The sequence below is a fragment of the Manis javanica genome, chromosome 11, assembly GCF_040802235.1.
Source record: "Manis javanica isolate MJ-LG chromosome 11, MJ_LKY, whole genome shotgun sequence".
Taxonomy (NCBI): Eukaryota; Metazoa; Chordata; class Mammalia; order Pholidota; family Manidae; genus Manis; species Manis javanica.
In genome coordinates this window covers 118,336,842-118,364,679 of record NC_133166.1, presented here as the reverse complement: position 1 = coordinate 118,364,679, position 27,838 = coordinate 118,336,842, and the positions used below count along the sequence as shown (strand labels likewise).

At 49.8% G+C, this 27,838-nt stretch overlaps 1 protein-coding gene across 7 annotated transcripts in view; it reads right to left on the bottom strand.

The window, feature by feature from the left end:
* Window positions 1-27,838, bottom strand: part of RAB3IL1 (RAB3A interacting protein like 1) — a 35,674-nt gene that overhangs the window by 7,548 nt on the left and 288 nt on the right. The window contains exons 2-5 of one of the 7 annotated variants that reach the window (XM_073217660.1): window positions 26,618-26,745; window positions 707-959; window positions 180-275; window positions 8-85 (exon numbers count right to left, since the gene is read on the bottom strand). In XM_073217660.1, coding sequence (XP_073073761.1) covers window positions 8-85; window positions 180-275; window positions 707-853 — 321 coding nt within the window. In that variant the 5' untranslated portion in view covers window positions 854-959; window positions 26,618-26,745. Of the gene's footprint in view, window positions 1-7; window positions 86-179; window positions 276-706; window positions 960-7,407; window positions 7,434-8,346; window positions 8,570-8,793; window positions 8,972-26,617; window positions 26,746-27,838 lie in introns of those variants that run through there. The other 6 variants (XM_036995619.2, XM_036995621.2, XM_017677327.3 and 3 more) reach the window with 6 other exon arrangements.

The window sequence follows — 27,838 nt, the reverse complement described above, 5'->3', positions numbered from 1 at the left end:
GACCCACCTTGCCCCGGGCCTCCTTCAGCTGCTTCTCAGATGCCGCCTGCTTCATGTTGGCTTCTCGCACCATCTTGTGGGCCTCCTGGGGAGAGGGCAGTTCTGTGTGAGTGGTGAGGAGCCAGGCACGTCAAGCAGACCCATCCCAGGCTGCCCCCAGGGCTGGCTGGCCACCATACCTCGAACAGGCTGGCTGTCAGCTCCTCCAGCTCCTGTTCCAGCTGCTCCCGCACCTTGGACAGCCGCTCACACTCCTCATCCTTCAGCTTCAGCTCCTGGGGGCACAGGGTGAGCAGCTGTCAGGGCCACAGGGGACCCCAAGCCTGGCACTTGGGGGACCAGGCCCACCTGACAACAGGCTCCATACCCATTACATAGCCCTCTGGGCCCAGAGCTGACTTCCTGCGTTGCTCCATAGTTTATGATGCATTTTCCATTCAGCTCACAGCATGGGGTTGAAACCCCACCTGCCAATTTATTAGAGCTCCAAATAGGAGCTCAGAGAAGTTAAGGCTCTGAGAGTCATTTACAAGTCGGGGAGACCAGGTTTGTCCTTTGTCTGTACCTCCCCCGTGGCCAGCACAGGCGTGGCATGCCAGTGGCCTTGACAGGTGTGCGGTACCTCTGGGCATTCAGTGAGAGCCCACAGCTGTCCCAGGCGGGCCCCTAGTCCCCAGGGCTCTCTTGCCCCGCCCTTGGATCCCACCTTCTGGGCTTTGAGCAGCTCCTCCTTCAGGAACTCGGAGCCCTTCTCCCGGATCTCCATGGAAGAGCTGCGTAGGCGCGACACGTCCAGCTGGGTGGCTGCAGGGCCCTCCTCTCCTTGAGCCTCCTCCCTGACAGAGGTCTCCATCCGACCTCCTGGGGACTCCCCGTGGCTTTTGCAGGGGCCCACGCTCTTCCAGGGGACTGGGACAGCTTTGAGGGGTGGCGGGTGGCCCTCGTCTGGACAGGGCTGGCTGCGAGGCAAACAGCAGATACAGGATGGGGTCCTGAGACCTGGAGAGCTGAGCCCAGGGACTAACCGTGGGCAGTGCGTCTGCCACTCTGGGCCTCGGTCTGCCCGGTGAGGATATCACCAGCGTTGTCACAAGGGCAGCATGACCGAAGGATGGGGCTCATTCACCTTTGTCAACCACCCCCTGCAGCCCAGGGCCTAGGGCTGTGCTCCGCACACAGCAGGTGCTCAGTCTGTGTTTGTCCGACAGATGATTCTGAATGCATCAGTGTGAGAGCCTGTGTTCCCCTTTTGGCAGTGGGACAATCCCAGTGGCCCTGCCTGAAGGGACACTGAGTGGATCAGAGATGTGCATAAACCTTGGCACACAGCAGATGCCTAAGTGAGAAGAACTGCCTTTGCTGTCATTGTTAATGCAAACGTTATGCAAATTTGGTTCCATTTAGGGTGGACCAGAGTGGAATGGCCAGCCAGGGTGGACAGGGCTGAGACAGGAAGACTGAAAACAGCACCTAATTGTGGACCTCGTGGGGAGCAGTCCCAGCTCTCACCAGTCTACCCTGGGACCTCAGGCAGACACCCCCTCTCTGGGCCTCAGGACCCTTCTCTCCCTGAAGCTGGAGACCTAGAGGCCGTGTGGGGTGGGGCCACAGCCTACGCACCCCCCCACCATCCACACTCCCACCTTGCTGCAGACCGTGGGGAGGGAGAGGGGAAGGGAGAAAAGGGGAGAAGTGGGGAGGGACGGCGGAAGGAGAGGCCGCCGCCAGCACTGGTTTGTGCCAAGACAGCACCTCGGGACTTGCTCACTCAGCAAAACCAGCAGCTCATGAGCCAGAAGGTTCTAAGCCGCAGTGACTGAACTGAGGGTGGGGGCTGGGCCAGGTCACCTGATAACAGTGGGGAAGTGGAGGGAAGGGGGCTCAGGGGAGCCCGCACAGGAAGCAGGAAAGACAGGGCCAAGGGGCTGTGGGATTCAGGGTTGCTGAGGGGAATATGGAAGGCAAGGCTGGGGACAGTCCCTTCTCCCTGTCTTCTGGGCCTTGGGGTGCTCACCAAGCAGTCCCTGAACCTGTTTCGTCCCAGGGAACCCAGCAATGAGCCCGTGTCCCAGCCCTCCATGTGGCTCTGCCCAGCTGCCCAGCCTGGCCTGCTCTCTGCTTTCAAACTAGCCTGGAGTGCGGCCTTCAAGGACCTTCAGGCAGGGACACAGGCTTTGATGAATAAAGCAGGAACACACATCCAATGCTCTATCAACAGTGTTTACGCCAGACACAGATCTTCCCTAATCCTGTGTGTGGGGGGGGTCTCATTGACAACAGGGTCCCTGAAGCTTGTGGGGATGCAGCAGCGCTGGGGCAGCTCTAGGCTGGGGTCTGCACCCGGGGGAGTGCACTGTCCACATGCTACACAGGGCGCTCTGCCCCTGTGATCTCATTTGAAGCTCTCAAAGCGCCCCTGGTATTGTTTCCATTCTACAGATGAAGGCAGGAGTCTCAGAGAGGTGACGGAACTTGCCCAGGGCCACATAGGCATAGGGGGTGGAATTGGCACAATCTGTCTAGCGATCAAGGGCTGCTAGGCCAGGGACTCTGACGCTCCTCCTTGGCTGCAGCAGGGAAATCTGACCTAATTCTGGGCTGAATTGGCTTCTCAGACTCTGCTCAGGCCCAGAAACTGCTTCCCAGGAGGGAGGGCCAGGCCTAGGGAGACTGGTTGGGAGCAGAACCCAGGGCTGGGCAAGCCTGGGGTCTGTGCCAGGCTCTGACTTGGGGTACGCAGGAGCCCCTGGAAGTCACTGAAATCCTCTGACCCTGCTTCCCCAACTGTAGGATGGGGGTAAACCCTGCAGGAGGTGCACTAATTAGATGAACAAGTCTCGGATATGGCACCAGGTAAAGAGTGTGTAACCCCCGGCTACACTAGGCAGACGCCCCACCACGCCTGCCCAGGTTTTGGGTCCTGCAGCTGAAGCCACAGCCTCAGGGAGGCGACCCCACAGGGAGTCTGGAGGCCCAGGCCCAGCCATATCTCCCCAGGTGAGAGAGGATGGCCTTGGCCACTCAGGACTGGCAGGGGCAGGAGGTCCCACCTCAGGAGCTGCCCACTTCGGGAGAATGAGCAGAACTGTAGGCCAAGGGTGGGGGGTGACCCACAGAGACAGCACAGGGCACAGGGCAGAATCCAGGGATCACACACCCAGCCCTGGTGCCTTCCCCACTGCAAAGACAACCCCGCCATTGTCCACACCCCCTTCCTAGGAGAAAAAGGCCATGAGCGCCGCCCACAAGGACCAGACTCCGTCCACCCAGGTGGTCTAGGCCTGTGACCCCAGGGAAGGATTCTAACTCTGCTGCTGGTCCCAAGGGCACAGGCTGGGGGTGTGGCCAGACGTCATTTTCCCAAAAAGCTCTCACGTTAGCCCACTGGGGGTGCGGGGGGAAGGGGGGGAGATGGAGCCCTATTTTGCAGCCAGAGGAAACAGTGGCCCCAGGAGGCCTGTGATGGTGTCCCTGTGACACACTCCCCTTCCTTGGGAAAAGCCCAGTGCGAAATCCTAATGGCAGAGAGTGTGGGAACAGCAGGGCTACCCTGTTGTTACCCAGGGCCAACGGCCTAGGAGGGGGCTTGGGGGGTGCCACAGGAATAGGAAGAGGAGAAGGACCTGCCCAAAGGGAGGGAAACTCAAAGCTTCAAACCCTCAACCCCCACATCTTCAGGCTGAGGCCAGGTCCAGTGACTCGGAAATTTCAGAGGAAGGAGGGACCCAATTCTGGGCTGCCCCCTGATTCAGCCCATGCCAGAAACCCCATCTTCCACCCACTCCAGCCTCCTAGACCAAAAAGCTGGGTGTGAATGCCCAGGGTAGGGGGGTGCTGCTCCTTGGCACCACACCTCTGCCCCCACCTCAGTCCAGGTTCATGGCCCTTTGCTTCAATCTCCATCCCCACTCCTGGCAGAAACAGAGTCCAGGCTCCAGGATATGCTGCAGGGGCTACTGGGAAGGAGGTCTGCTCAGGGGTGGGAGCTGGTAAGAGTCAAGGTCAGAGGTAGGAGGGGGCAGCCAACATCCCCCACCCTGAACCTAGTCTGCCGCCTAGAGCCAGGGCAGTTCATACAGGAAGGACCCTGCTGGGTCACTTCCCCAGGAAACACAGGGTGGGGGTATGCAATGACCACAGTCCTCACCCCACAGGCCTGGCTAGGGGAGCCAGCAGGACTTTTGTCCCCATCCACAAACAATGGCAACATGAAAACAAGGACCCCTGGATTCTGTGGTCCCCAGTCACCCAGCAAGCCACTGGCCCAGGAGGCCACTCCTGGAGCCAGGAGGGTCCAACCAGGGTCCTGCAGACCCCTTCCCAGCCTAGCCTGCTGGTGGTCTTTCTGCCCCCCACCTCTGCCCCTCTGTCCAGCAATGCCCAGGACACCTCTTTGAGTGAAAGCCCACTGTGGTAATGGGCACAATGGGTTCATTAAACAATAGGGAGGCGCCAGCAAAGGTAGCTCTAAACCGGGGTAAGGAGGGGGATGGGAGGGAGCGTCGGGGCCCATGGCGCCTGCCTGCCCACCAACAGGCCCACACTCTGGGGCAGCGGCAGCTGGTCTGGTCTGCAGGAACTGCACCTCAGGGCCCAGCCCTGGGGCAGTGCCAGGGCACAGGTGCCCACTTCAGACCTGCACTCAGGCACTCATGGGCAGCCCAGCGGGCACTGAGGCTGAAAGCCCAGGGTCCCACACCTGGGGGCCAAGGGGGTCCCAGGAAAGGTTTCCTGTGCTGGCTCTCAGGCCAGCCTCAGCCCTCAGAGAGGGACCAGGTCTGCAGCTCCAAAGCCACAAGCATGGCGGATTCCTGAGCTCCCCCCGCATCCACGCCAGCCCCACCACTCCATACACCACACGGGTCCCCGCCTGTGAGCCCACAGGGCCACTGCAGGGAGACACTCCCTCCAGCCTGGTTTGAATGATGAGGCACTTGAGGTTCAGAGGGGGAGGGCAACCTGGCTGGAACACACAGCAAGGAAGTGACGGCTCAACTGAACCCAGAGTCTGGCACTATCACCTCATGTGACCTGTCACCCAGAGAAATCCGGATAGGAGGAAAGGGGGTGAATGGTGGTTTCCGAGAAGTGAGACAGGATGCAGATGGGGTTTGAGGAAGTTTGAAATAGTGCCTGAGTGGTGGTGGGCTGGCGAGTGGAGGTTCCAACCAAGGCTGCTGCATAAGCAGGACAGGCCCTGGGTTGAGGCGGGGATCGTGGCAGGACCAGGGGCCGAACAGGGTGACAGAAAAAGTATTACAGTAATTAATATAATTAAAAATCAAGGGAAAGGTGACCACAGAGAACAGTGGTATCATGGCAGGAATGAGGAACTGGAAGGGGGTCTTTCGGGGAAGGGAAAGGGGGTGGCAGAGGCATGTGAGAGGCGGCATGTCCTACAGGTGGCTGAGGAAGTCCCCAGGGCAGGGGGAGCAGCCGCTGCCCAGCCTGGATGAGGACGGAGCCTGGGGATCTGAGGAGCCATCCCAGGCGCTACAGGGAAGGGTTCCAGGAGAGTGGGACATATAATGTGCCATATACGTCACACATGGGAACAGAATGCCAGGAAGGAGAGCAGAGTGGGACCCCGGAGGTGGGAGAGGGTGGGCCGGAGCTACTCCAGGAAGGGGGCAGCGGGTGTGTGGGAGGCAGAGGACCTAGCAGGAGCACACAGAATAGGAAAGGGGTCAGCAACAGCCTCCACAGACAGTAAGCAGGACGTCCGAACACCAGAAGCAGGTGGGCCAGGCCCAGCCTCTCCCTGACACAGCCCAGCCCAGCCCAGCCCTGATGAGGGAACCCAGCCCCACGTCTCCCCAGGGAGCCAGCAAAAGGCCTTGGGGGCACACCACACCTGCTCCCATTCTGCCAGTTTGGTCCTGTAAGAATCTGACACCCATGACTTCAAATGCCCAGCACACCCATAGGGAGCACCCATCTGGTGCCTGGCACCCCACCAGTCTTGATCCACGCAATCTGCAGACCCCCAGACTTGGCGGCGACATTACCAAGTCCCTTGCCACATTCAAATTCATTCAAATTCCCTGCCTTACCCTGTTGGGAACAAATACTGGTTGTCTAGGACAAACAGGACTCTACTGAGGGTCTGAGCCGTACACACAGAGGTACTGATGAAGGAACAGCAGGAAAGATGCCTCCACCAGTTGAAGGGACAAGGTAGGTAGTTAGATCATAGACAGATTCCAGGAGAAGGCAACAGTGAGGGTTGCACAGCCCCTTCCCCAGGAGTGGGCCCACCTGCCTGCCCTTAGAACCCCTAGACAACCTGACTCCAGAAGCCATCTGAGCCTGTAGTAATCTATGACTAAGGCCACAGATCGAGGCCCTTTAGAGTAGCCAAAGCCCAGAGCAGTTAAGTGACTTGCTTAAGATCACAGAGCCAGTCTGCAGCCCTGGAGCTCCCCAGCATCCTGCCTGGGGAAAAGACACAGTTCCCCATCCCTGAGAGGTTGGGGTGATCTCATTTCATTCCTGGGCAGTCCAGCAGAGCCCGGCACTCTCTAAAGATAGCACCCCCTGTCACACAAGGAAACCTGAGACACAGGGACTGCACCAGTGTCCTGTGGCCATTTAGTGGCAGAAAACTAAGCCAGAATCCAATCTCTAGCCTTTGCTGATCCAACCCCAAGTGCCCAGCACTGTGTTGGCTACAGAAATACCCATGATGCTGTCCTTACCCCATCCCCTCGGAGCAGGCTTGGCACCCAAGACTGTGGGCTTGGGAAACTGTGGGGGAGACAGCAGCCCAGTTTGGGGGAAGCCACTCTGGGTTCAGAGTTGAGGGTTCATGCTCCAGGAATCCCAAGGAAGAGGGTCTATCCAAGCTCCTGCAGGGTCCTGCCACTGCTACCCTCCCAGGAGAACAGCCCTGGGTCCAGGGACTAGGGGGTGAACTGGCACCAGGATCTGGCCATTGACAGAGCAGTCACCATCACCTGTAGATGAGGAAACCAGGCCCCAAGGACATCATTGGTTCGGCCAGGGTCACTGACTCCTACTCTTAGATTGTTCCCAGTCTGGGATCCCAAGTCCACACCTACCCACACTGTCATGAGCTCCCGGGGCCATGAGCACAAGTAGCTCCGTCTTGTTAAGTGGGCAAGTGTGGCCTACACAGGGTCCCTCCCACGTCCTGCTGGCGTCTGGGTGAGCTCCCAGGACACCAGACGCCCACTGAGTGCTGGCAGCTTGGCCCCTGATCCTTCAATCCCTGCCTCCAATATCCAAAGTGGGGGTCCGTAAAAATGTAGTCCTCAGGGTAACCCCAGAACTCTTGCCTCTCATTCCCCAGGTGCCCACTCTGCACCTTACGCTTTCCACCTACTATGTGCAGTGTACCTGGCTCGGGCCTGGGGATCCAAATGTTCATTTAAGAAGTGAGCTTACATGAGGATCATGTGGGGGTCAGCCGGCAGCCTGGTTCATCCAGAAGGTCCTGGGAATACAGCAGGGAGGCTGGACTGGGGCTTTCTCCAGGACCTTGAGTCTTTTTGACTCTGTCTTTAAAGACAGTATCCATCTACTGGTGGATCCCAGGGTTGTCTGTCTGGTGGGCCTGGATCACTCCCACCTGGCAGCCCACTCATTTCTCCCTTTCAAGACCCAGAAAAGTGTGGCCATACTCTCAAGGCCCCACAGCAACTCTGTGACTGTTTTTCCCCAGTTCACCTAATAAATGGGGCCACAGCTTCATCCAGGCGAGGCTGCTCCTCAACATAGTGACCACCGGGCAGATTACCCTTATCTCTCCAAGTACCACACAACCACTTTCTCCCTAAACACAGTCTCCGTTCCCTGGGGTGCATTTCCAGAGAACACACTGCTTCAACTTTCTCCCTCACAAGCCTCTCCACACTCACCCCTACCAGGGACCCATTCTCTCAGCACCCCCTGCTGGGGATGAAATCCCATTACTCCCCCAGCATCTCAGCTCAGCTTTGCTGGGTGTCGCAGAGTAAAGTGGACCCAACCCACGGGCCTCTCTGGGGGCTCCCCTCACTCCCCAGCTGTGGCTGGGAAAGAGCCCTGTCCTGAGACCACCAGTCTGTCACAGCTCTTTACAAGAATGCGACCCACCCCCACTCTGGCCACATCTCCTCCAGGCCCTGCTCTTTCCAGGCCACAGGGTAGAGACAGTGTTTGCCCAATTCCAAGAGAAGACCACCAACTTTCTGTATATCCAGGACAAGGGTTCCACACTTGGTCAGCCAGGCACTGGGACCACCCTTGAGAGCCAGTGAACAATAATGGGTACTGTGGCCACTAACCCAGGACCCAGAGCCTGTGCCACCCCGGGCCAGGCTGCAGGGAGGTCCCACCCCATACCTCTGAGCCCTAGATGGAGGTTCATCAACTTGCTGGAGACCTTGGCTGAGACCAGCTCCCTTTTCCCAACTGCACTGCTTTCCAAAGGTCATCCAGCCTCCTCTAGGTAGGCACCCGACTTACTCTGGCTTGCTCCCCCATTCCCATCTCACTTGCGCTCTCAGATAAGCTGAGAGGAGTTGGCACTGTCATGCCAGGATGGTCTGTCGCCCACCCTTCACACTCCCCATCCGCAGGGAGACCCCCTGGCCCCTCCCCGAGGAGTGTCCTTCCGTCTCCTGGTGCGAGTCCGTTCGCCCGTCCTCGGGCTACAACGGCGCTCCTCCGCCGCGAGCAGGGCTGAGGACTCTGGGCACCCCGGTGTGTGAGCACACAGGGCAGGAACCCCCATCCCCGGAGGAGCCGCGGCCGGATCCCGCGCGGGGCCGCGAGTGCGCGTGGACCTACCCGCTCCACATCCCGGCGCCTCGGGGCGCCCGCGCGTCCGGTGCCCGCCCCGCCGCCGCGCTCTCCCTGCGCCGCCCCGGGCCGCGTCCCCGCCCGCCGCCGACTCCGCCCCGGCCCGGCCGGGCTGCCCGGGCCGCTGTCAGTCCCGCACGCAGCCAGTCTGTCCGTGCAGCCCCGAGCGCGGCCCCGACCCTGCCCCGGCGGGTCACGTGCCGCGCGGAGGCCGAGGCCACGTGCCGGCCCCGCCCCCCGCCGGCCGGCGCCGAGCTCGCGCGCGCTCCCGGGGCCCAGCTCCGGCCGCCGGCGCGGGACAGTGCGGCGGCCGGGCGGGGGGGCAGCTGGGCCGCCAACACCCCGCCGCCAGCGCGGCTCCCAGATGCCCCCAGCTGTCGCCTCTGTGGTCACCAGCCGCCCCAGCCCAGCGCAGCACCCGCCCGAGACACCACTGCTCAAGAAACTACAATGGCTCCGGGATTTTCAACTCCCTGATTCCTGGCGGTTTGTCACCCAGGCCCCCAGACCCCCTCCCACATCCGCACCGGGCCTCCTGGCCTTCACCCGTTCCCTGGGCTCCCTGCTCTGTGCCTGTCCGTTTGCCACATCCTGCCTGGTCGGGAAGGGGTCAGACCCCAAGACAAGTTTTCTCAGTCCTGCTCTCTGAGCGCTTATTCCCCGGGAGGACCCACCTTTGGCCCAAGTCTCCAGCCCCAGTCTTCTCCCACGGGGGCCTCGCCTCTTGCTCTGACCATGCCCTGTCCATCCCTGCCTCTCCCCACCATCTGTCTGGGGGAAACCAGCCCCCACATACACACCTGTCTGGTCCCAAGTCCTCTGCTAAACCATTACCTGAATCCCAAACCATTGGTCTTCCTGCCCCTCAGTCCTGTCACCTATCCGGAGCCCTGCTCATCAGCTCCAACTTCAGCCTAGGGTTGGATCCAGTGAGGGCATCTTCCCTCCCTCTGGGGACCATGCTGTCACCCTCTGTGTCTAGAGGAGGCCAGGGAGGCTGGGAGGAGATACTTCCCATCCAGCTGCTACCAGAACTTGGGGCACTCATTTTCCAGTCCCACAGAGCTGGGGGCTCAGGCTTGAGTTTGTCAGGTCTGCATTTGGGGACACATATTTCATTCATTTGGCCTTTCTGAGCACAAACTATGGGTCATACAAGGGTTGGGCACCCAAGGGGAAACTGCACAGACAGGCTCTGTCCTGGGATTCCAGTATGGTGGGGGGATGGGAGATGGGGAACATAGTTTCAAGGACTTCCACTCCTAGGGCCACTGCTTGCCCTGGACACACCTTGTTAAGTGAATGGTGTCTTTGTTCAAAATACAAAATGGTACTCCTTTCCTAGGTGGGCAAAGCCCATGCCAAGTCACAGGACTTGGTGAGTGGCAGGCAGGCTGAACTTTATGCCTTGCTCACTTGCTTCCTTGGCCAGCACTTTGTGCAGTGAGCAACCTGAGCAGCCTTCTGTGACATCCCTGCTGACTTCCCAGAACTATCCTGCCCAGGCTTCCCATGCCCTTCACTCAGCAGGGCAACCATTTCCTCCGCTGTGGTTTCCCAAGGGTTGGGACCACCTCCTAGGTGCAGTGTTCCTCTACCCAGCCCAGCCCAGCATCTGACCCAAAGCAGATGTCATCATATGTTTATTGACTTATGTCCTTCACCAAGTAAGTCTTGAGCAACTGCTGTCTTCCTGGCCCTTACGCTGTTCACTATTTAGGGGAAGTGGGAGAAGATGACACAAAGGCACTCAGGACAGGGCCCTTACCCTCCAAGTCTTCACAAGCCCAAGCAAGAGATAAGACCGGGTCCAAGCATGGTAACAGCGACGGGTGGGAGATAAGGGTAGAGCCCAGCACTACAGCGCCAGAGGAGAGTCCTCAGCAAGGAAGTAATGGTGAGCTACAGAGGCCCTTGAGCAAAGCCTCAAAAGGCAAGTGTGGGGTCACCAACCTGGGAGCACTGGTACCCCAATTACTAACCAAAAATATCCCATCATCTAGGTGTCCATTTACCTGGGACTCGCGGGCCTCACTAACTCCTCCCACAGCCCCGTGAGCTCTGCTCCTCAGCTGAAAAGGATGAGCTCAGAGAAGCCAAGAAATCTGCCCAATTCACACAGCTGGGATGGGGCTGAGACCCCTTACACCAGTTTTCTGAAAAGATGGCCCAGAAACCAGAGGGCTCACTGGAAGCTACGGCAGCATGCCTTCGGGTAACAAGGGGAGTCTATTGGGTGCCTGGAGAGCAGATGGGGAGGGAGAAATAAGAAGTGTGTCCTCTGCCCCTAAGCCACTGCCCTCCCCAAACCTCTGCCCCCTGTCCTTGCCTGGCACCCTTGACCACAGACCCTTGGCTGGAGGCAGATGAAGATCAGGAGACTGCCTGCCTGGATGACCCAGACCCTGATTCTGCACTTAGTTCTGCATTCAGCTCACCGCGTGACCCATGACGAGGGTCTGAGCCTCAGACTACGTCTGCACAACCACCATGTTGGACAGACAATCAGGGCCACCCCCGGTGCTAACCTGGGCGGTGGCTCATGAAACTCCTCACAGTTCCCCTGTGTGGAGCCTGGCTTCTCCCCACTCCCCTAGCACCCCCCGCAGAGTGGCAGGATCCCCCTCCCACCTCACCCCAGGTCACTAGCTCACCTGTCTGTGTCCCAAGACTCCTCTCCCAAGTTCTCCTCAAATGCAGGGCCCAGACCAGGTGGGACATAGTGAACAGTTCCCGAGCTCATTGCCAGGAACACAGGGCATGTCCCTCGGGCCGGGCACCTGGTGCACTCCTCAGGGGCTTCCATGCCTGGAGACCAGACCCAAGGTCCCTCTGGAGTCCGCCAGACAAACAGGTGGCACAGGCCTTCTCCCCACCCCCAGGCTGGGCTTCACATTAACCTTTGCTATCTCCGCAGAGCAGACGCCTGTGAGGGAGGTGCCTCCCAGACAGACCTCTATCTTCATAAACCCCACAATTATTAACTCCCATGGCTCAGGGGGCAGCAGAAGACGAAGGGGCCTCCCTCCTGGGCTCTGGGCCAAGGAAGGCTAGATGCCTAGAAGGGAGGTAGGAGCCTTCCTCTACATGCGCAAGGCTCCAGGTTTCAGTAGGTCCAGGTTGCAACTAGATGGGGCTGCCTGTCCCCTTGCCACCCAGGTGGGTGAGTTGGAAAGAACCTGCTAGCCCTAACTGTGTTACTAGCTGGCTGTGTGGCCTTGAGCAAGGACCCCTGCTTCCCATTGGTCTCTGGCCTCAATATCCCCTTAAAACTTCTAATCACCAACAAAAAAGGACAACTCAATGTGTCAGAAACATAGTTCTGGAGGCAGAAAGGCTGATTCAACCCTGCTTCCATACTGTGAACCTTTGGGAATGTCTCTGTGCCTCAGTTTCCTCCACTAGAATCTCATCCTCTAAGGCACACTAGGCCGGCTGCGATTGCCCAGCATGCCCTATGCCCCCACCCTTCCTCACACAATCCCCTGTCTCTGCACCTGCCAGTCCATCCTCCCCACAATGATACATTTCTCTTGCTCACACCCCCTCCTCCAGGAAGCCTTCCCCTGTGGATTGTTTCTTCCTCTGCAGGCATTGGGCTGGAGCCCTCAGACATGTGCCACCTTGTGTGGTGACATGTGCCCCATGGAACTGTTTGACAGTCCCACAAGAACTGAGTGGCCCCGTGGGCAGAGGCTGGCCCACATTTATCACCAAATCCTTGGTGCCCCACTTCCTGGCACATAATCAGCCACAGGCCCCCCAGAATGGTGTGAATGTCCCACCCTGACTCATTTGGCCTGAATTCTAATCCTAGCTCTGTCACTTCCAGGCCATGTGATCTTGATCTTAAACTCTCTGGGACTCATTTCCCTCACCTATAAAATGGGAACAGTTCTCCCCTGTGAAGTTGTAAACGTCAAAGAAGGTAACATTGGTGAAGGGTCTGCCACGCTTGAAATGAGAGTGTCCTATTCCCATCTCCCTTGCTGTCTCTCTTCTCTCCTGTCTGCCTCCCAGTTCCCACTGGGGAGACGCGGCCAGTTCCTGCCCAGTAGTCACACCCGCTGCCTGCCCTGCCCTTCGGATAACATCTCCCACTCAGGCTTGGGCTTCTAGCTCTCTCAGCCTAATTCAAACCAGATGCTGGCCTCTCTTTCCTGGCAGTGAATTTTCCATGGCCTGCTCCCACCCCCTTCCTGTTTTTGCTCCTCACTGATCCCCCTGCTCAGTTCTCCCGTGCCCCCACCTTCCTCTGCAGGGCAACCTCTGGGCCCACCTGGAAACAATTAATGGAAAACAGGATGTGTGGAAAGAAGAGGGGGGTCTCCCCATCACACCAATACAGCAGAAGGGAAGGGACTCAGCCTGGCTGTTGACAGTGCATATGGGAGATGATCCCTTCCTGTCAAGCCCCAGCCAACCTTGCAGGGCGTAAACCAAGTCAGAGTTGCTCTGGGGACTGTATAGAAAAACAACTTTCGTGACATTTAGGCACAGGTGGGACTGCATAGGGAGCTGCGAAGGCCTTCTCTGTCACTTAGAAATTCAGAGTCAGAAGAGGTCCGATCCCCTCCTGCTGCAGATGAGGAAACTGAGGCTTGGAGACTGGTCCAGGGTCATGGGTGAGTCAGAGCCTAAGGCAGCCAGGTCTGGGACTGCTGGCCCTAAGGGAAAGCTGCTTCCTAAAGGCACTTCCAGGGCTTGCTATCTCAGCGTCATTCCTGCCCGCCCTTTCCCTCTGCCTCCAAGCACTGGGCCCGGTCACGAGGGGAGGCTCACAAGGCCGCCCACAGTCCGGCAGGGCTGGCAGGCATGAGTCCGATGGCATACACCAGGCCAGGCAGTCCTAGATGGGCCCCAGCAGGGCCGGGCACAGGGGAAGGAGGCCTTGGGCAAGCCCAGTAATGGGTGTGCTGGGGCTACCCTTTATCCTCTCAGCCTTTTGATTACCCTCAGGGCATCCAGGGCTGGGTGTCCAGTGACAACAACGCTGGCATTTCCATGAAAACAACAGCCTGAGGGCTCTTAAAAGTCTGGCTCAGGCTCGCCTGCCTCCACCAGCTGTGTAGATTGTTTGGACAACCGGATGGAATGTTTTGCAGCTAGAGTCCTCCTAGGATCTCTGAGCTCAGATTTCAAGAGGGAGGGAGGAGAGGATGCTGGCTCCAGGGAGAGGGACATAGGCTGAAGGGGTCAAATGTGGGTCTGGAGGCACCCCCACCCAACCCGGGCCTGACCAAGACCGATGGCTGTGGAGCTCCAGCAGGATGGGGAGTTAGAGTCAGGCCTGAGCCCCTAGGAGAAGGAGAGGGGGTGGGTCGGAGATAGCCGATGGTGTCAGAGATTTGGTGGGGCCAACCACTGAAGTCAGGCCCTGGGGACAGTCTGGGCTTGGCCCAGGACAACACTTTGAGAAGCTAAGATCTTACAAGAGATCATCCCCTCTACCACCACCCATATTTTACAAAGTGCAGTTGGGGTCCAGAGGGGCAGGCGCTGGCCCTAGGTGACACACACGCTGGGCATAGAGCTGGGCTGGATCCCAGGGCTCCCCACCTTAAGCTTGCCCTTCTCACTGGCCAGGCTGTCCCCACCATCACCTCCAGCTCGAGAGGCACACACTCCCCAGCCAGCTGTCATCCCTGCTCGTCCCCAAAAGACACAGGCAAGATGATTACTCAAGTGTGATGCTCGGGGTTCACAAGGAGAATACACAGACACTGAGCTCCCAGTTTCAGAATCTGGCATTAACCCACTTGCAGATAAGGACTGGAGGCCTCAAAAGCCAGGATTCCTGTGCCATCTCCTACTCTGGGGCCAGAGCTCCCCCAGGTTCTTCATCACAGCTGCCAGCAGCCCCCACCGGGGTCCCTTGAGTAAGGCTGAGAAGACACACACTTTCTAGGCTCAACTATATGGAAAATAGTTTGAGCCTCAGTTTACCCACCTTCAGATGGGGAAGATTATCCTTGCTCTGCCTGACTCATCACCAGACTATGGGTGCTGACAGTGAGGGTAGAGGCTGGCGGCAGTGAACCCTTTTGGAGACCTATGAAACACTGGAGCTCACAGGAGGGAAAGAGGGAGGAGATTCTCTGGGCCTAGGTGGGTAGGGGAGACCCACCACCGTGCCTGGGAGCCTGCGCTGGATTCCTTCAGTTGGAACCTGTTTACCCACTCACAGCTCCCAGCAGGAAAGCTCAGACACCTAATGAAATTTGAAAACCAGCCAAACCTCCAAGGGCAGATAGACAGGAGCGGGAGGGCGTGACCCCCAGGCACCTGTTGACTCCATTCCAAAATGGGGCAGGGACCATGCACCAGTCTTTACATGTGACAGACACTTCACCCTTGCAAGCTCCTTCATTGCTTTCTGTTCCCATTTTAAAGATGAGAGAGCCAGAGACACGGAAAGGGTGAAAGGATTTGGCAACATTGAACAGAGAATTAGGATTTTGATCCAGGCTAGCTTGACTCCAGAAGATCATGTTCTTAGCCTCCAGCATTCATTCTCTCGAGTGGGTGGGGGGAGGGGAGTGCATGGTGGGGCTTTTTTGAGAAAGGAGGAATTTCAAATAAGCAGAACTTAAATATATAGCAATGGAGGATGGGAATTCTATGCAGAAGGACTACCAGGAACAAGGCTTGGAGGTGGGACAGAGCAGGGCACACACAGAGAAGCAAGCCCGCCCCCACTAGCCAAAGTAAAAGCTGATTTGAGGGATGGGAAAGAAAAGCCTGGACAGGCACACTCGGGAAGCATCATGAAAAGCCTTGGAGGCCATGTTAAAGAATTTGGATTTTATTCTAAAGGCTCCAAGGAGAAAGTTAAACATTTTTGAGTGGGAGATTGACGTGATTAGAGCCCTGCTTTGGGAAGATTAAATCGACAGCCATGTACATAGATGATAGAAGTGAATACTTATCAAATATCTGGAAAGGGAAAGACTTTCTAAACTTGGAAGCATTTGAAGAGATTTCAAAAGGGATAAATCAATAGATCTGTTTATATTAAAATTTTTAAATCATCTTCCTGCCTCCACCAAAATAATCATCATAATAATAATAACAACAACAACAACAACTAAAAGGCAAGTTGTCTGGGGAAGATATTCCCAGCAAATGGCTAAGTGTTAATGTCTTTGATATAAAAATAATTCACAAAAATCAATGAGAAAAACACTGGGAACCCAGTAAGGGTATTCATTCATTCATTCATTCATTCAACAAATATTTAATGAGCACCCATGTCAAGTGCTCAGGAGTTATTAATGGGTAAGAGAAAGTTTCTATACTCATGAAGTATACAGATTGGGGGAAGTGTGTGTAGGGGGGTTCAGATACCAATTACAGCACTGTGCGATAGGCACAAGGATAGGAAGTGCATCAAGGAACTCCTAACCTAGACTTGCAGCCTGAGAAACATTCCCAAGGGAAGAGTTTGGGAGTGGGAATGAGTCTGGCAAGGGAGTCAGGGACCATATGGTCACTGAAGGTTTAAGCAGGAATGTGATGTGATCAGACCTGCATGTCAAAGAGATGGCTCCTAGGGTTGTGTGTGAAATGGATTGGAAGATTCCTGCTTCTACTGATATGGTGGACCTGGAGCAGTGAGGAACTTTCCTGCTACAGAAAAAGAATATCCTACAAAGAGAGGCCATGATTCTTTGAGGCCCTGTTATCTACCAAGATCTCAAAAAAATACTTCCTGACCCACAGAGGAAAGTTAGAATGAAGTTGGGAGCATGGCCAGGAGAAGGTGGAACAGCTGAATCTTGGACAATTACATTAAACCAGGGCCCTCAAGGAAGGCTGAAGTGCTCCGTGGTGGTGGCATTCCTATATAGTAACAACAAACTAGCAGAAAGAGAAATCAGGAAAACAACTCCATTTATAATTGCATCAAAAAAAACATACTTAGGAATAAACCTAATCAAGGAGGTGAAAGACCTATACCCTGAAAACTACAAGACACTCATAAGAGAAATTGAAGAAGTCACCAGTAAATGGAAATACATCCTGTGCTCACAGATAGGAAGAATTAATATTTGTCAAAATGGCCATCCTGCCCAAAGCAATTTATAGATTCAAGCAATCTCTTTGAAAATATCAACAGCATTTTTCAATGAACTAGAACAAATAATTTTAAAATTCATGTGGAACCACAAAAGACCCCGAAAAGCCAAAGCAATCCTGAGAAGGAAGAATAAGGCTGGGGGATTATGCTCCCTGACTTCAAGCTCTACTACAAAACTATAGCAATCAGCACTGTATGATACTGGCACAAGAACAGACCCATAGATCAAAGGAACAGAATAGAGAGCCCAGATATAAATCCATGCATATATGGTCAATTAATATACAAAAAAGGAGCCACAAATATACAATGGGGAAAGGACAGCCTCTTCAATAAGTGGTGTTGGGAAAACTAGACAGCTACATGTAAGAGAATGAAAATGGATTATTGTCTAGATTCATACACAAAAGAAAACTTGAAATGGATCTGAATGTAAGACCTGAATGTGTCATGAAAACCATAAAACTCTTAGAAGAAAACATAAGCAAAAATCTCTTGAACATAAGTATGAGCAATTTTTTCCTGGACACATCTCCTCAGGCAAGGGAAACAATATCAAAAATGAACAAGTGGGACTACAGCAAATTAAAACAGCAAAGGACACCATCATCAGAACAAAAAGTATCCTGCAGTATGGGAGAACATATTTATAAATGACTCATCTGATAAGGAGTTAACATCCAAAATATATAAAGAACTCATACACCTCAATGCCGCCAAAAACAAGTAACCCAATTAAAAAATGGGCAGAGGACCTAACAGACACTTCTCCAGAGAAAAAATACAAATAGCCAACAGACACATGAAAAGATGCTCCACGTAGCTAATCACCAGGGAAATGCAAATAAGATACCACTTCACACCAGTTAGAATGGCCACTATCCAATAGATAAGAAATAACAAATGTTGGTGAGGCTGTGGAGAAATGGGAACCCTCCTACACTGTTGGTGGCAATGTAAATTGGTGCAACCGCTGTGGAAAGCAGTATGGAGGTTCCTCAAAAAAATTAAAATAGAAATACCATTTGACCCAGGAATTCCACTCCTAGGAATTTACCCCAAGAAAACAAAATCCCTGGTTCAAAGAGATATATGCACCCCTATGTTTATCATCACATTATTTACAATAGCCAAGATATGGAAGCAACCTAAGTGTCTATTAATAGGTGAATAGGTAAAGAAGTAGTACATATACACAATGGAATATTATTCAGCCACAAAAAGAAAAGAAAGCCTGCCATTTGCAACAACATGGATGGAGCTAGAAGGTATGCTCAGTGAAATAAGCTAGGTGGAAAAAGACAAAACTATATGATTTCACTTATTTGTGGAATATCAAAACAAAGCAAAACAGAATGAACAAAACAGCGGTAGACTCATAGACATGGAGAAGTGACTAGCAGCTACCATAGGAAAGGGGTTGGGATGGGTGGGTGAGAAGGGTGAGGGGGATAAAGAGGCACAATAATTCACAATCACAATATAAGTTGGTCACAGAGACGGAAGTACAGGATGGAGAATATAGTCAGTGATTCTGTAACATCTTTCTATGTTGGTAGACAGCGACCACACTAGAGGGCATGAGGATTTAATAATATGGGTAACTGTTGAACCCCTATGCTGTTCATTTGAAACCAATATAAGATTGCATATCAGTGCTACTTCAGTGAAAATAAAAAAGAGAGAGATTAGACTTATAAGGCCTATAAAATCCAAGGAAAGAAAATAAAGCATGAAGGGGAGGCAATATTTATTAGATACAGAGTCTCAGTTTTGGAAGACAAAGGAAGTTCTGGATGATGGGGATGGTTGCCCAACAATGTGAATGTACTTAATTCTGATAAACTGTACATTCAAGAATGGTTTTTAAAAAACACACTTGATACACCTAAGAATATGAAAGGTTTAGATTGAAAAAATTATATCAAGAAAATACAGAAGGCAAATGGTCTGCCTATATTAATAACTGAGCTTTAAGACAAAAAGCATTATTAGTGGTAGAAATGATTACTATAAAGTAATAAAAACATGATGACAATGCCAAACAAAATAAAAGTCAAATTCACCAGAAAGATATAATAATGCTAAATTGATATGTTTCTAACAAAATAGCTTGAAAATACTCAAAGCAAAAATCATTAGCATTCCAGAGGGAAGCTGGACAAATCTGTCTTTACAGCATAAAGTAAAAGAAATTTCTCCCAATCATGAATAGATCAAGAAAGCAACACACCAGGAGCTGGAAGCAACAGAGACTTCTTCATTGGTGGTAAAGGCTAAAACATGGAGCTTTCAATCAAAGCTGACTGAGAAGTAATTAGATCCCTATACCCCCTTCCCTACTTCATGTCACTGAGCAACTTCCCCTTTCTGAGTCTAGTGTGAGGAACAAGAGCAGGACGCCCCAAGATGTGCCGTTGTGACATGCAGATTATTTTGAGCTGAAAACCTTCAAGAACCAAAGACTCAAACACTCTGACCTCCCACGCACCCACTGCATAAAAGGAATTCAGATGGAGGAACCGCTCCAGGAAAAGAGCTGTCACCCTAGACAGCTGTATCATACGGTAAAGGCGGCGGGGTAGGCAGGGAGGGGTGTGACCAAGCTGCCAAAATGACAAGGCGCCCTTGTTTCTGTGTGGCCATCAAGCATTTTGTTTACCGAACCCTTGCTCTTTTCATATTCTTGCGAATTGCTTCCCTTCTCCTCTGAAGTCTCAGACCCTGCTCCCATCTCCTTGGTGCAGGATGACATACAGACCTCATTCTCCCTGACTGTCTTTGGAACCCATGTCTATGGCTTCCCTATATGTACATAATTAAACTTTAATTTTTTTTTCTTCTGTGAATCTGTCTCATGTCAATGTGATTCTTAGACCAGTTACAAGAACCTAGAGAGTGACGGGAAATTTCTTCCTCCTCAACACTAGCATGAGATTAGAAATTTATTCTCTTGAGATAGTAAAACAAAAAGTCTTTGAGCTGTGATGATGGGTGGAGTCTAGTAACCATAATGTTGCTCATGTAATTGTAAACTAATGATATCAAAATTAAAAATTAAAAAAAAAAGTCTTTTGAGCCTGTAGCTGACTGAGGGGATTAAGTGGTTACATCAAGTTGTAAACTGAGGTTCTCCTCTTCCCTCACTTGACAGCCAGAATGGCTGCAGCCAGATCTTTAACCTCCAGGCAACGCGTTGGAAGAGCCCTTCCTGGGGACTCCTGCCAGCTTACAAAGACAGAACTCAAGACTAGTGCTACCCATGAAATGCCCAGTCAGACCACCATGCTGCGAAGCTCAAAGTTGCCATGCTTAGAGTTTCTGTCCATTTTTAAACTCCCATTCTTATTTTTTTATTAAGGTATCATTGACATACAATCTTATGAAGGTTTCACAGCAACATTGTGGTTACTACATTCACCCATATTATCAAGTCCCCCCCACACCCTACTGCAGTCACTGTCCATCAGCGTAGTAAGATGTTATAGAGTCACTAGTCTTCTCTGGGCTGTACTGCCTTCCCCATGACCCCCCTACATTATCTGTGCTAATCATAATGCCGCTCAATCCCCTTCTCCCTCCCTCCCTACCCATCCTCCCCATGCCCTCCCCTTAGGTAACAGCTAATCCCTTCTTGGAGTCTGTGAGTCGGCTGCTATTGTGCTTCCTGTTTTGTTTCATTGTTATAGTCCACAAATGAGTGAAATCATTTGGTACTTGCCTTCTCTACCAGGCATATTTCACTGAGCATAATGTCCTCTCGCTCCATCCATGTTGTTGCAAATGGTAGGATTTGTTTTCTTCTTATGGCTGAGTAGTATTCCATTGTGTATATGTACCACCTCCTTTATCCATTCATCCTACTGATGGACACTTAGGTTGCTTCCATGTCTTGGCTATTGTAAATAGTGCTGTGATAAGCATAGGGGTGCATATGTCTCTTTGAATCTGGGGTCTTGTTTTCTTTGGGTAAATTCCTAGGAGTGGAATTGCTGGGTCAAATGGTATTTCTATTTTTAGTTTTTGGGAACCTCCACATTGCTTTCCACAAATGGTTGAACTAATTTACATTCCCACCAACAGTGTAGGAGGGTTCCCCTTTCTCCACAGCCTTGCCAACATTTGTTGTTGTCTTTTGGATGTTGGCCATCCTAACTGGTGTGAGGTGATATCTCATTGTGGTTTTAATTTGCATTTCCCCTGGTAATTTGTGATGTGGAGCACATTTTCATGTGCCTGTTGGCCATCTGAATTTCTTCTTTGGAGAAGTGTCTGTTCAGATCCTCCACCCATCTTTTTATTGGGTTATTAGCTTTTTGGGTGTTGAGGCATATGAATTCTTTATGTATTTTGGATGTTAACCCCTTATTGGATATGTCATTTACAAATACATTCTCCCATATGGTAGGAAGCATTTTTGTTCTGCTGCTGGTGTCCTTTGCTGTACAGAAGCTTTTTAGTTTGATGTGGTTCCACTTAGTCCATTTTTGCTTTTGTTTCCCTTGCCTGAGGAGATGTGTTTAGGAAAAAGTTGCTCATGTTTATATTCAAGAGATTTTTGCCTATGTTTTCCTCCAAGAGTTTTATGGTTTTATGACACTCAGATCTTTGATCCATTTTGAGTTTACTTTTGTGTATGGAGTTAGACAATAATCCAGTTTCATTCTCTTACATGTAGCTGTCCAGTTTCCCAACACAAATAGAAAAGGCTGTCATTTCGCCATTGTATATCCATGGCTCCTTTATTGTATATTAATTGGCCATATATGTTTGGGTTTATATCAGAGCTCTCTATTCTGTTCCATTGATCTATGGGTCTGTTCTTGTGCCAGTACCAAATTGTTTTGATTACTGTAGCTTTGTAGTACAGCTTGAAGTTGGGGAGTGTAATCCCATCTTTATTCTTCCTTCTGAGGATTGCTTTGGCTATTTGGGGTCTTTTGTGGTTCCATATGAATTTTAGAACTATTTGTTCTAGTTAATTGAAGAATGCTATTGGTATTTTGATAGGAATTGCATTGAATCTGTGAATTGCTTTGGGCAGGATGGCCATTTTGACAATATTAATTCTTCCTATCCATGAGCACGGGATGTATTTCCATTTATTGGTGTCTTCTTTAATTTCCCTCAATAGTGTCTTGTAGTTTTCGGGGTATAGGTCTTTCACCTCTTTGATTAGGTTTATTCCCAGGTATTTTATTCTTTTTGATGCAATTGTATATGGAATTATTTTCCTGATTTCTCTTTCTGCTAGTTCATCGTTAGTATATAGGAATATACTAGTTCATCACTTACACGTGCTTCTTTACACACACTGAAGGACACAATTTGGCTAGACTGTCTGTCATTATATAACAGAGATCTCCTCTCCAGTTTTCAGGAATGGTTTCTGAATGGTTTCCCCATTTTCTTCTGAGTCTTCACTGGCAGAGCCTTAAACACCCATATTTCTACCAGCAGTCTGTTCAGGGCAGTCCAGGCTTTTTCTATCATGCTTTTCAAATTCCAAAATTCTTTTAGCCTCTATCTATTATCCAATTCCAAAGCCATCTCTATACTTTTAGGTATTTGTATAGGATCATCCCACTCTCAGTTCCAAAATCTGTATTAATTTTCTTTGGTAACTGCAACAAATTGCCACAAACTAAGTGGCTTTCAGCAACAGAAATTTACTTCTCACCATTGTGGAGGCCAAAAATCCAAAATCACTGGACCCAAATCAGATGTTGGCAGGCTTCTGTTGTGCTGGCGTCTCTTGCCCGTTCTTGCTTCTTCCAGCTTCGTGGTGACTGCTGGCATTCCTTGGCCTCACACCAGTTTCCAGCTCCATCGTCACATTGCCTTTTTCTGTTCTGTCCATGTCAAATCCCCCTCTTCTTCCCTCTTATAAAGACCCACATGATTGCATTTATGGCCCACCCTGATAATCCAGAAAAATCTCCACATCGCAAGATCCTTGACCTAATCACGCATTTGCAAAGACCCTGTTTTCAGATAAGGTAACATTTACAGTTTTTGAGGATTAGGACCTGATATCTTTTGGGGACCATTTTTCATCTTGACACAGCTGTGTTCTTATTATGGAATATTTTATAGCAGTAATAATAAATGAATATGTGTATGTCTTTTATTTGTTTCCATTCTAGAATGTAAGCTCGAAAAGGGCAGGGCCTGATTTTACTCACAGTTATAAAACCAGTCCCTTGGAAGAGTAACCAACAGGCAAATGATGTCCGATAAATATTTGCTGAGTGAACTACTGAAATGGATATTTATGAACAATAATGTGGCTAAATAGAAAATTCTATGGTATAACATTAAGTAGGAAAAAACCCTGAATGCAAAATTTTATCTACCAAACAACTGTTTTTATATAAAAATATATGCTTTAAAAAAAAAAGACTGAAGATGTCAGTGAAAAATGAGTAGGGAACTCCAAGGGTCTGTCTCTTCATAAAAGCAGCTAATGAACTGGCAAAATTGTCAGAATAAGCTTTATCAGAACTCTGGAAACAAAGTTTACATCAACTAGTGAACACTTTATCAAGAAATAAACAGCTGAATCTCAGGAAAAGAACTTCTATTTTAACTTACCCTAGCCATTCCGTACTCCCTAGCTCTGTAACAGCATGGAAGACAACAGCCTGAATTCCTGGTATAAGTTCTAGTATTGGAACAGAACAGACCATCCACTGAAAAAATCGTGGTTGTTTGTTTTGACCTGGCTGGTGACTCCTGAAAGGCTTAGCTCAAAGGGCTTGTCTTTATTTTGCCTAATTAAGAACTCTCCCAGAGATGGCTACCTAGGGGGCATTTGTTGAAAATATATAAAGACAATTGTATCAACTGCTGCCATCTGAGACAAGGGATGACATTTGGAGCAAACAGCAAACAAACCCAAAAGCTTAGGTAGGAGGAAAGGCTGAGGAATGGGATGATTTAGGGAATGACTAAAAAACTTCTACAGATTCCTGGGAATAGAAGTCCTCATGCATTCTCAGAGCTGGGTTAATGCCCAGAAAATACCTGAGAAAACCCTAAGATCTCTCACCTCTAGATGATCTTCAGGCTCTGTGAAAGCAGGAAATAAATGCTAAGGCAGAGTTGTAAGTTGCCTGGCTGAGAGTTGAGGGTATGTCAAACATAGATACAGAGATCATTTGGGAGATCTTTGTTGTTATTCCAGGCATTTAAGGAAATGTCTGTGAAATGACCAGTGACCACTAAAATAATGGAACAGAGACTTCAGTTATAGCCACACAACAAAAAAATAGACTTTGCAAAATTAGTTCAGAAAAGTCACTAAACTAACAAACACCAATTTCTACTATAAGAAGCCTCAACAAGCCGTAGAAAGAAACTCAAATTCACATGAAGAACTTTAAAAAATGGGTAAAGGTAAGTACCTAGGTAAATACAAAAGTCAGTATTGATGTATTTTTAGAATGTAATCCTTCATTTTTTCCATGTGACTTAAAACACAACTACAATAATTATAAATCTATGTGGATGAGAACACAATGTACAAAGATGTCATTTTTGGCAATAACAACATACATGGCAGGGTATGGAGCTATAGAGGAATACATTTTTGAATACTATTGAAACTAAGGTGGTATTAATTTGAAGTAGATTGTTATAAATTAAGTTGTTAATTATAATCCCCAGGAAAACTACTAAGAAAATAACTAAAATATATCTAGTAAAAGAAACAAGCAGGGAATCAAAATGGTACACTAGAAAGCACCTGACACAAAAGAAAACTCCAATACTCCACTTTCCATAATGGGCACCACTACTATGCAAGAGAGAAACAAGGAAAGAGAAGATATGAACACTGTAAAACAACTAGAACTAACTACACCCAACAAGAGAACACATATTCTTCTCAATTTACACATAGAACAGTTCTCAGGATAGACCATGTTTATATACAAAACAAGTCCCAATAAATTAAAAAATATCGAACTCATATCAAGCATCTGATCTGACAACAATGAAATGAGGTTAGAAATTAATAAAAAATAAAACTGGAAAATTTGCACATATATGAAAATTAAAAACACACTCTTAAATGCCCAAAGGATCAAAAACAATCACAGGGAAATTAGATGAGATGAATGAAAATGAAAATCCAGAATACCTAAACTTATGGGATGCAGTAAAAGCAGTTCTCAGAGGAAAATTTATAGCTCTAAATAGCTATATTAAGCAGAAAAACAGATCTCAAATCAGTTATCTAAACTTCCAAATTTTTTTATGAGCCCAAAGAAAATTTGTTATGTAACTGAGTGTGTGGAAGCATATTTGCTTCAGACATGGATCGATTCAGGAGTTCAAGCAGTGTCTCAAGACCCAGATTATTTTTTTGTCCTCTTCCTGGGCTGACTATTCTCAGACTGGGTTCTCTATTGGTAGCAAGATGGCTACAGAGTCTCCAACTTCACACCTCTCACTCAAGTCCAGCCCTAAACATTCAATTTAAGGAATTTGGAAAAGAGGAGCAAACTAAACCCAAAGCAAGCAGAAGGAAGGAAATAATGAAGAGTGGAAGTACAGAATAAGAAAACAGTGGAGGGAATCAATTAAAACAAGAGTTGCTTTGAAAAGAGTAATAAAACTGATGAAACTTTAGTTAGACTAAGAAAAAAGATAAAAGATTCAAATTACTAAAATTAGAAATGAAAGTAGGGACATTACTATCAACCTTATGGATCATTTTAACTGATACCAAATAGGTATGAAAAGGATTATAAGAGAATACAATGAATAATTGTATATCAACAAACCAAATGAAAAAGACAAATTCCTAGAAGCACACAATCTACTAAGAGTGACTCAAAACATAGAAAACCTGAATAGACCCATAAATAGAGATTTAATCAGTAACCAAAAATTGCCAATAAAGAAATGGCTAGGACCAGATTGCTTCACTGGTGAATTCTCTCAAACATTTAAAAAGAATTAACACCAATCCTTATCAAACTCTCCCAAAAAATAGAGAAGAGTGTGCTTCATAATTCATTCTATGATGCTAGTATTACCTTAATACTAAAGCCAAAGACATCATAAGAAACTTATAGACCAATATCCCTTGTGAATATAGATGCAATGAAATCCTAGAAAATCTGAGTTCAGCAGTATATTAAAATGATTATATTGGATGGCCAAGTGGGATTTATCCTAGGAATACAAGGGTAGTTCAACATATGAAAATTAATCAATGTACTATACCATAATAATGGAATGAAGGAAAACAACAACTTGATCATCTAAACCGATGCCAAAAAATAATTTGATACAATGTAACACTCTATGGGTGAACTTTGAGGACATTATGCTAAGTGAAACAAGCCAGTCAAAAAAAGGCAAATATTATATGACCCTGTTTATATGAGATTCTTCGAGTAGCCAAAATCATAGAGACAGAAAGTAGAATGGTGGTTGCCTGGGGCCGGGGCAGGGTGGGGTAGGGAGTTACTGACTCATGGGTATAGAGTTTCAGTTTTATAAGATGAAACGTGTTATGGAGATGGATGGTGGTGAGGGTTGTACATTATGAGTATATTTAATACCATTGAACTGTACACTTAGAAATGGTTATGGTGGTCAATTTTATGTTATGTGTATTTACAATTAAAAAAAAGTTGGGAAGAGGGAGGTGGGGTCGCAAAAAAAAAAAAAAGTTGGGAAGAAAACCACCGAACAGCTTTTCATAATAAAAATACTCACAAAACCAGGATAGAAGGGATCTTCTTCAGCTTGAACACTATACATAATGGTGAAAACCAAAAGCTTCCCTTCTAAGATCAGAAATAGTGTAATGGTGTCTGTGGTTGCCGCTTCTATTCAGCATGTTCCTGGAAGTTTTAGCCAGAGCAAGAAAAAGGATGGATCAAGTCACGGAAGCTGAGGTGCCAACGCAGAAAAGACTGCTGCTTGTGAATGCACTCCAGGAGCCTGGGTAGCGTGGGACATCCTTATCCTAGAAAAGTTCTCATTGTTGACCTGAAATTCATATGGAAGTGACTGTCCTGTGTCTTCATTGCTAACTCTGGAGCCCTGGGTTGGGGTGAAGAAGGGCTGGAACTGTGGTTGTGCAGGGAACTTGGGCCCAAGGCGTCAAGGCAACTAAAGGCAGCTTGCTTGGTGGCCCTGCTGACCTAACAGATAGTCACCGAGACTGCTTGTTCCTCGGCCCGCCTGCCCTTGTGCCCTCCTCCCCCACTGCCCGTGGGTTTGTTCCAACCACCTGGCTGCCTCCAGAGTAATGCTCTTCTGGAAATCGACAGGTAGACTGTCAGAGCAGGTTCCCTGGTCCAACTGCCCACCCAGTCTATGAATCCCCTCCAGGGCATCCCTGCCAGGCGTCCTCACCCCAACCCTGTGGTCAGCAACTAAGGGCCAGAAGGTGGTTTGCACAGTCGTTTCTGCAAGGGTTTTGAACTAGGCAGACATGGGTTGGAGTGGAGGCTTGGGCAAGTCACTTACCTTGTCTCTGGGCCTTGACACCCACCCACCTGTTACAGGTGGATAACACTTCCTACTCCCCAGTTCTGATGATGATATAATTTCCAAAAAGTGCTTAGTGTACTGCCTGGCACCCAGTAAATGCTCAAGATATTGGAGAAACCATGTTTCTTCTCTTCCTTCCCTAGGGAAAGCTAAGCACAGCTGGCCATTTAGCACATGCTTGTGGAACTGAAATGCCAGAATGTCCTGGAACAGTGGAGAGACGCACTGCTCTGACCTAGACAGGTGACCTCCTTACACCTTCCCAGCTCCGTTTCTAATTCTTGTGACTTGTCACAAGTCAACTTCTCTATGTCTCGGTTTCTTTGTCTGCACAATGAGCAGCTGGATGAGAAACTGCCCACATTCTCTGGTGGCATCTCAGCTTGCCATGCCCACTGCACATGTGAGGAGCCCCAGGGCTGCTGACCTGCAGGGAAT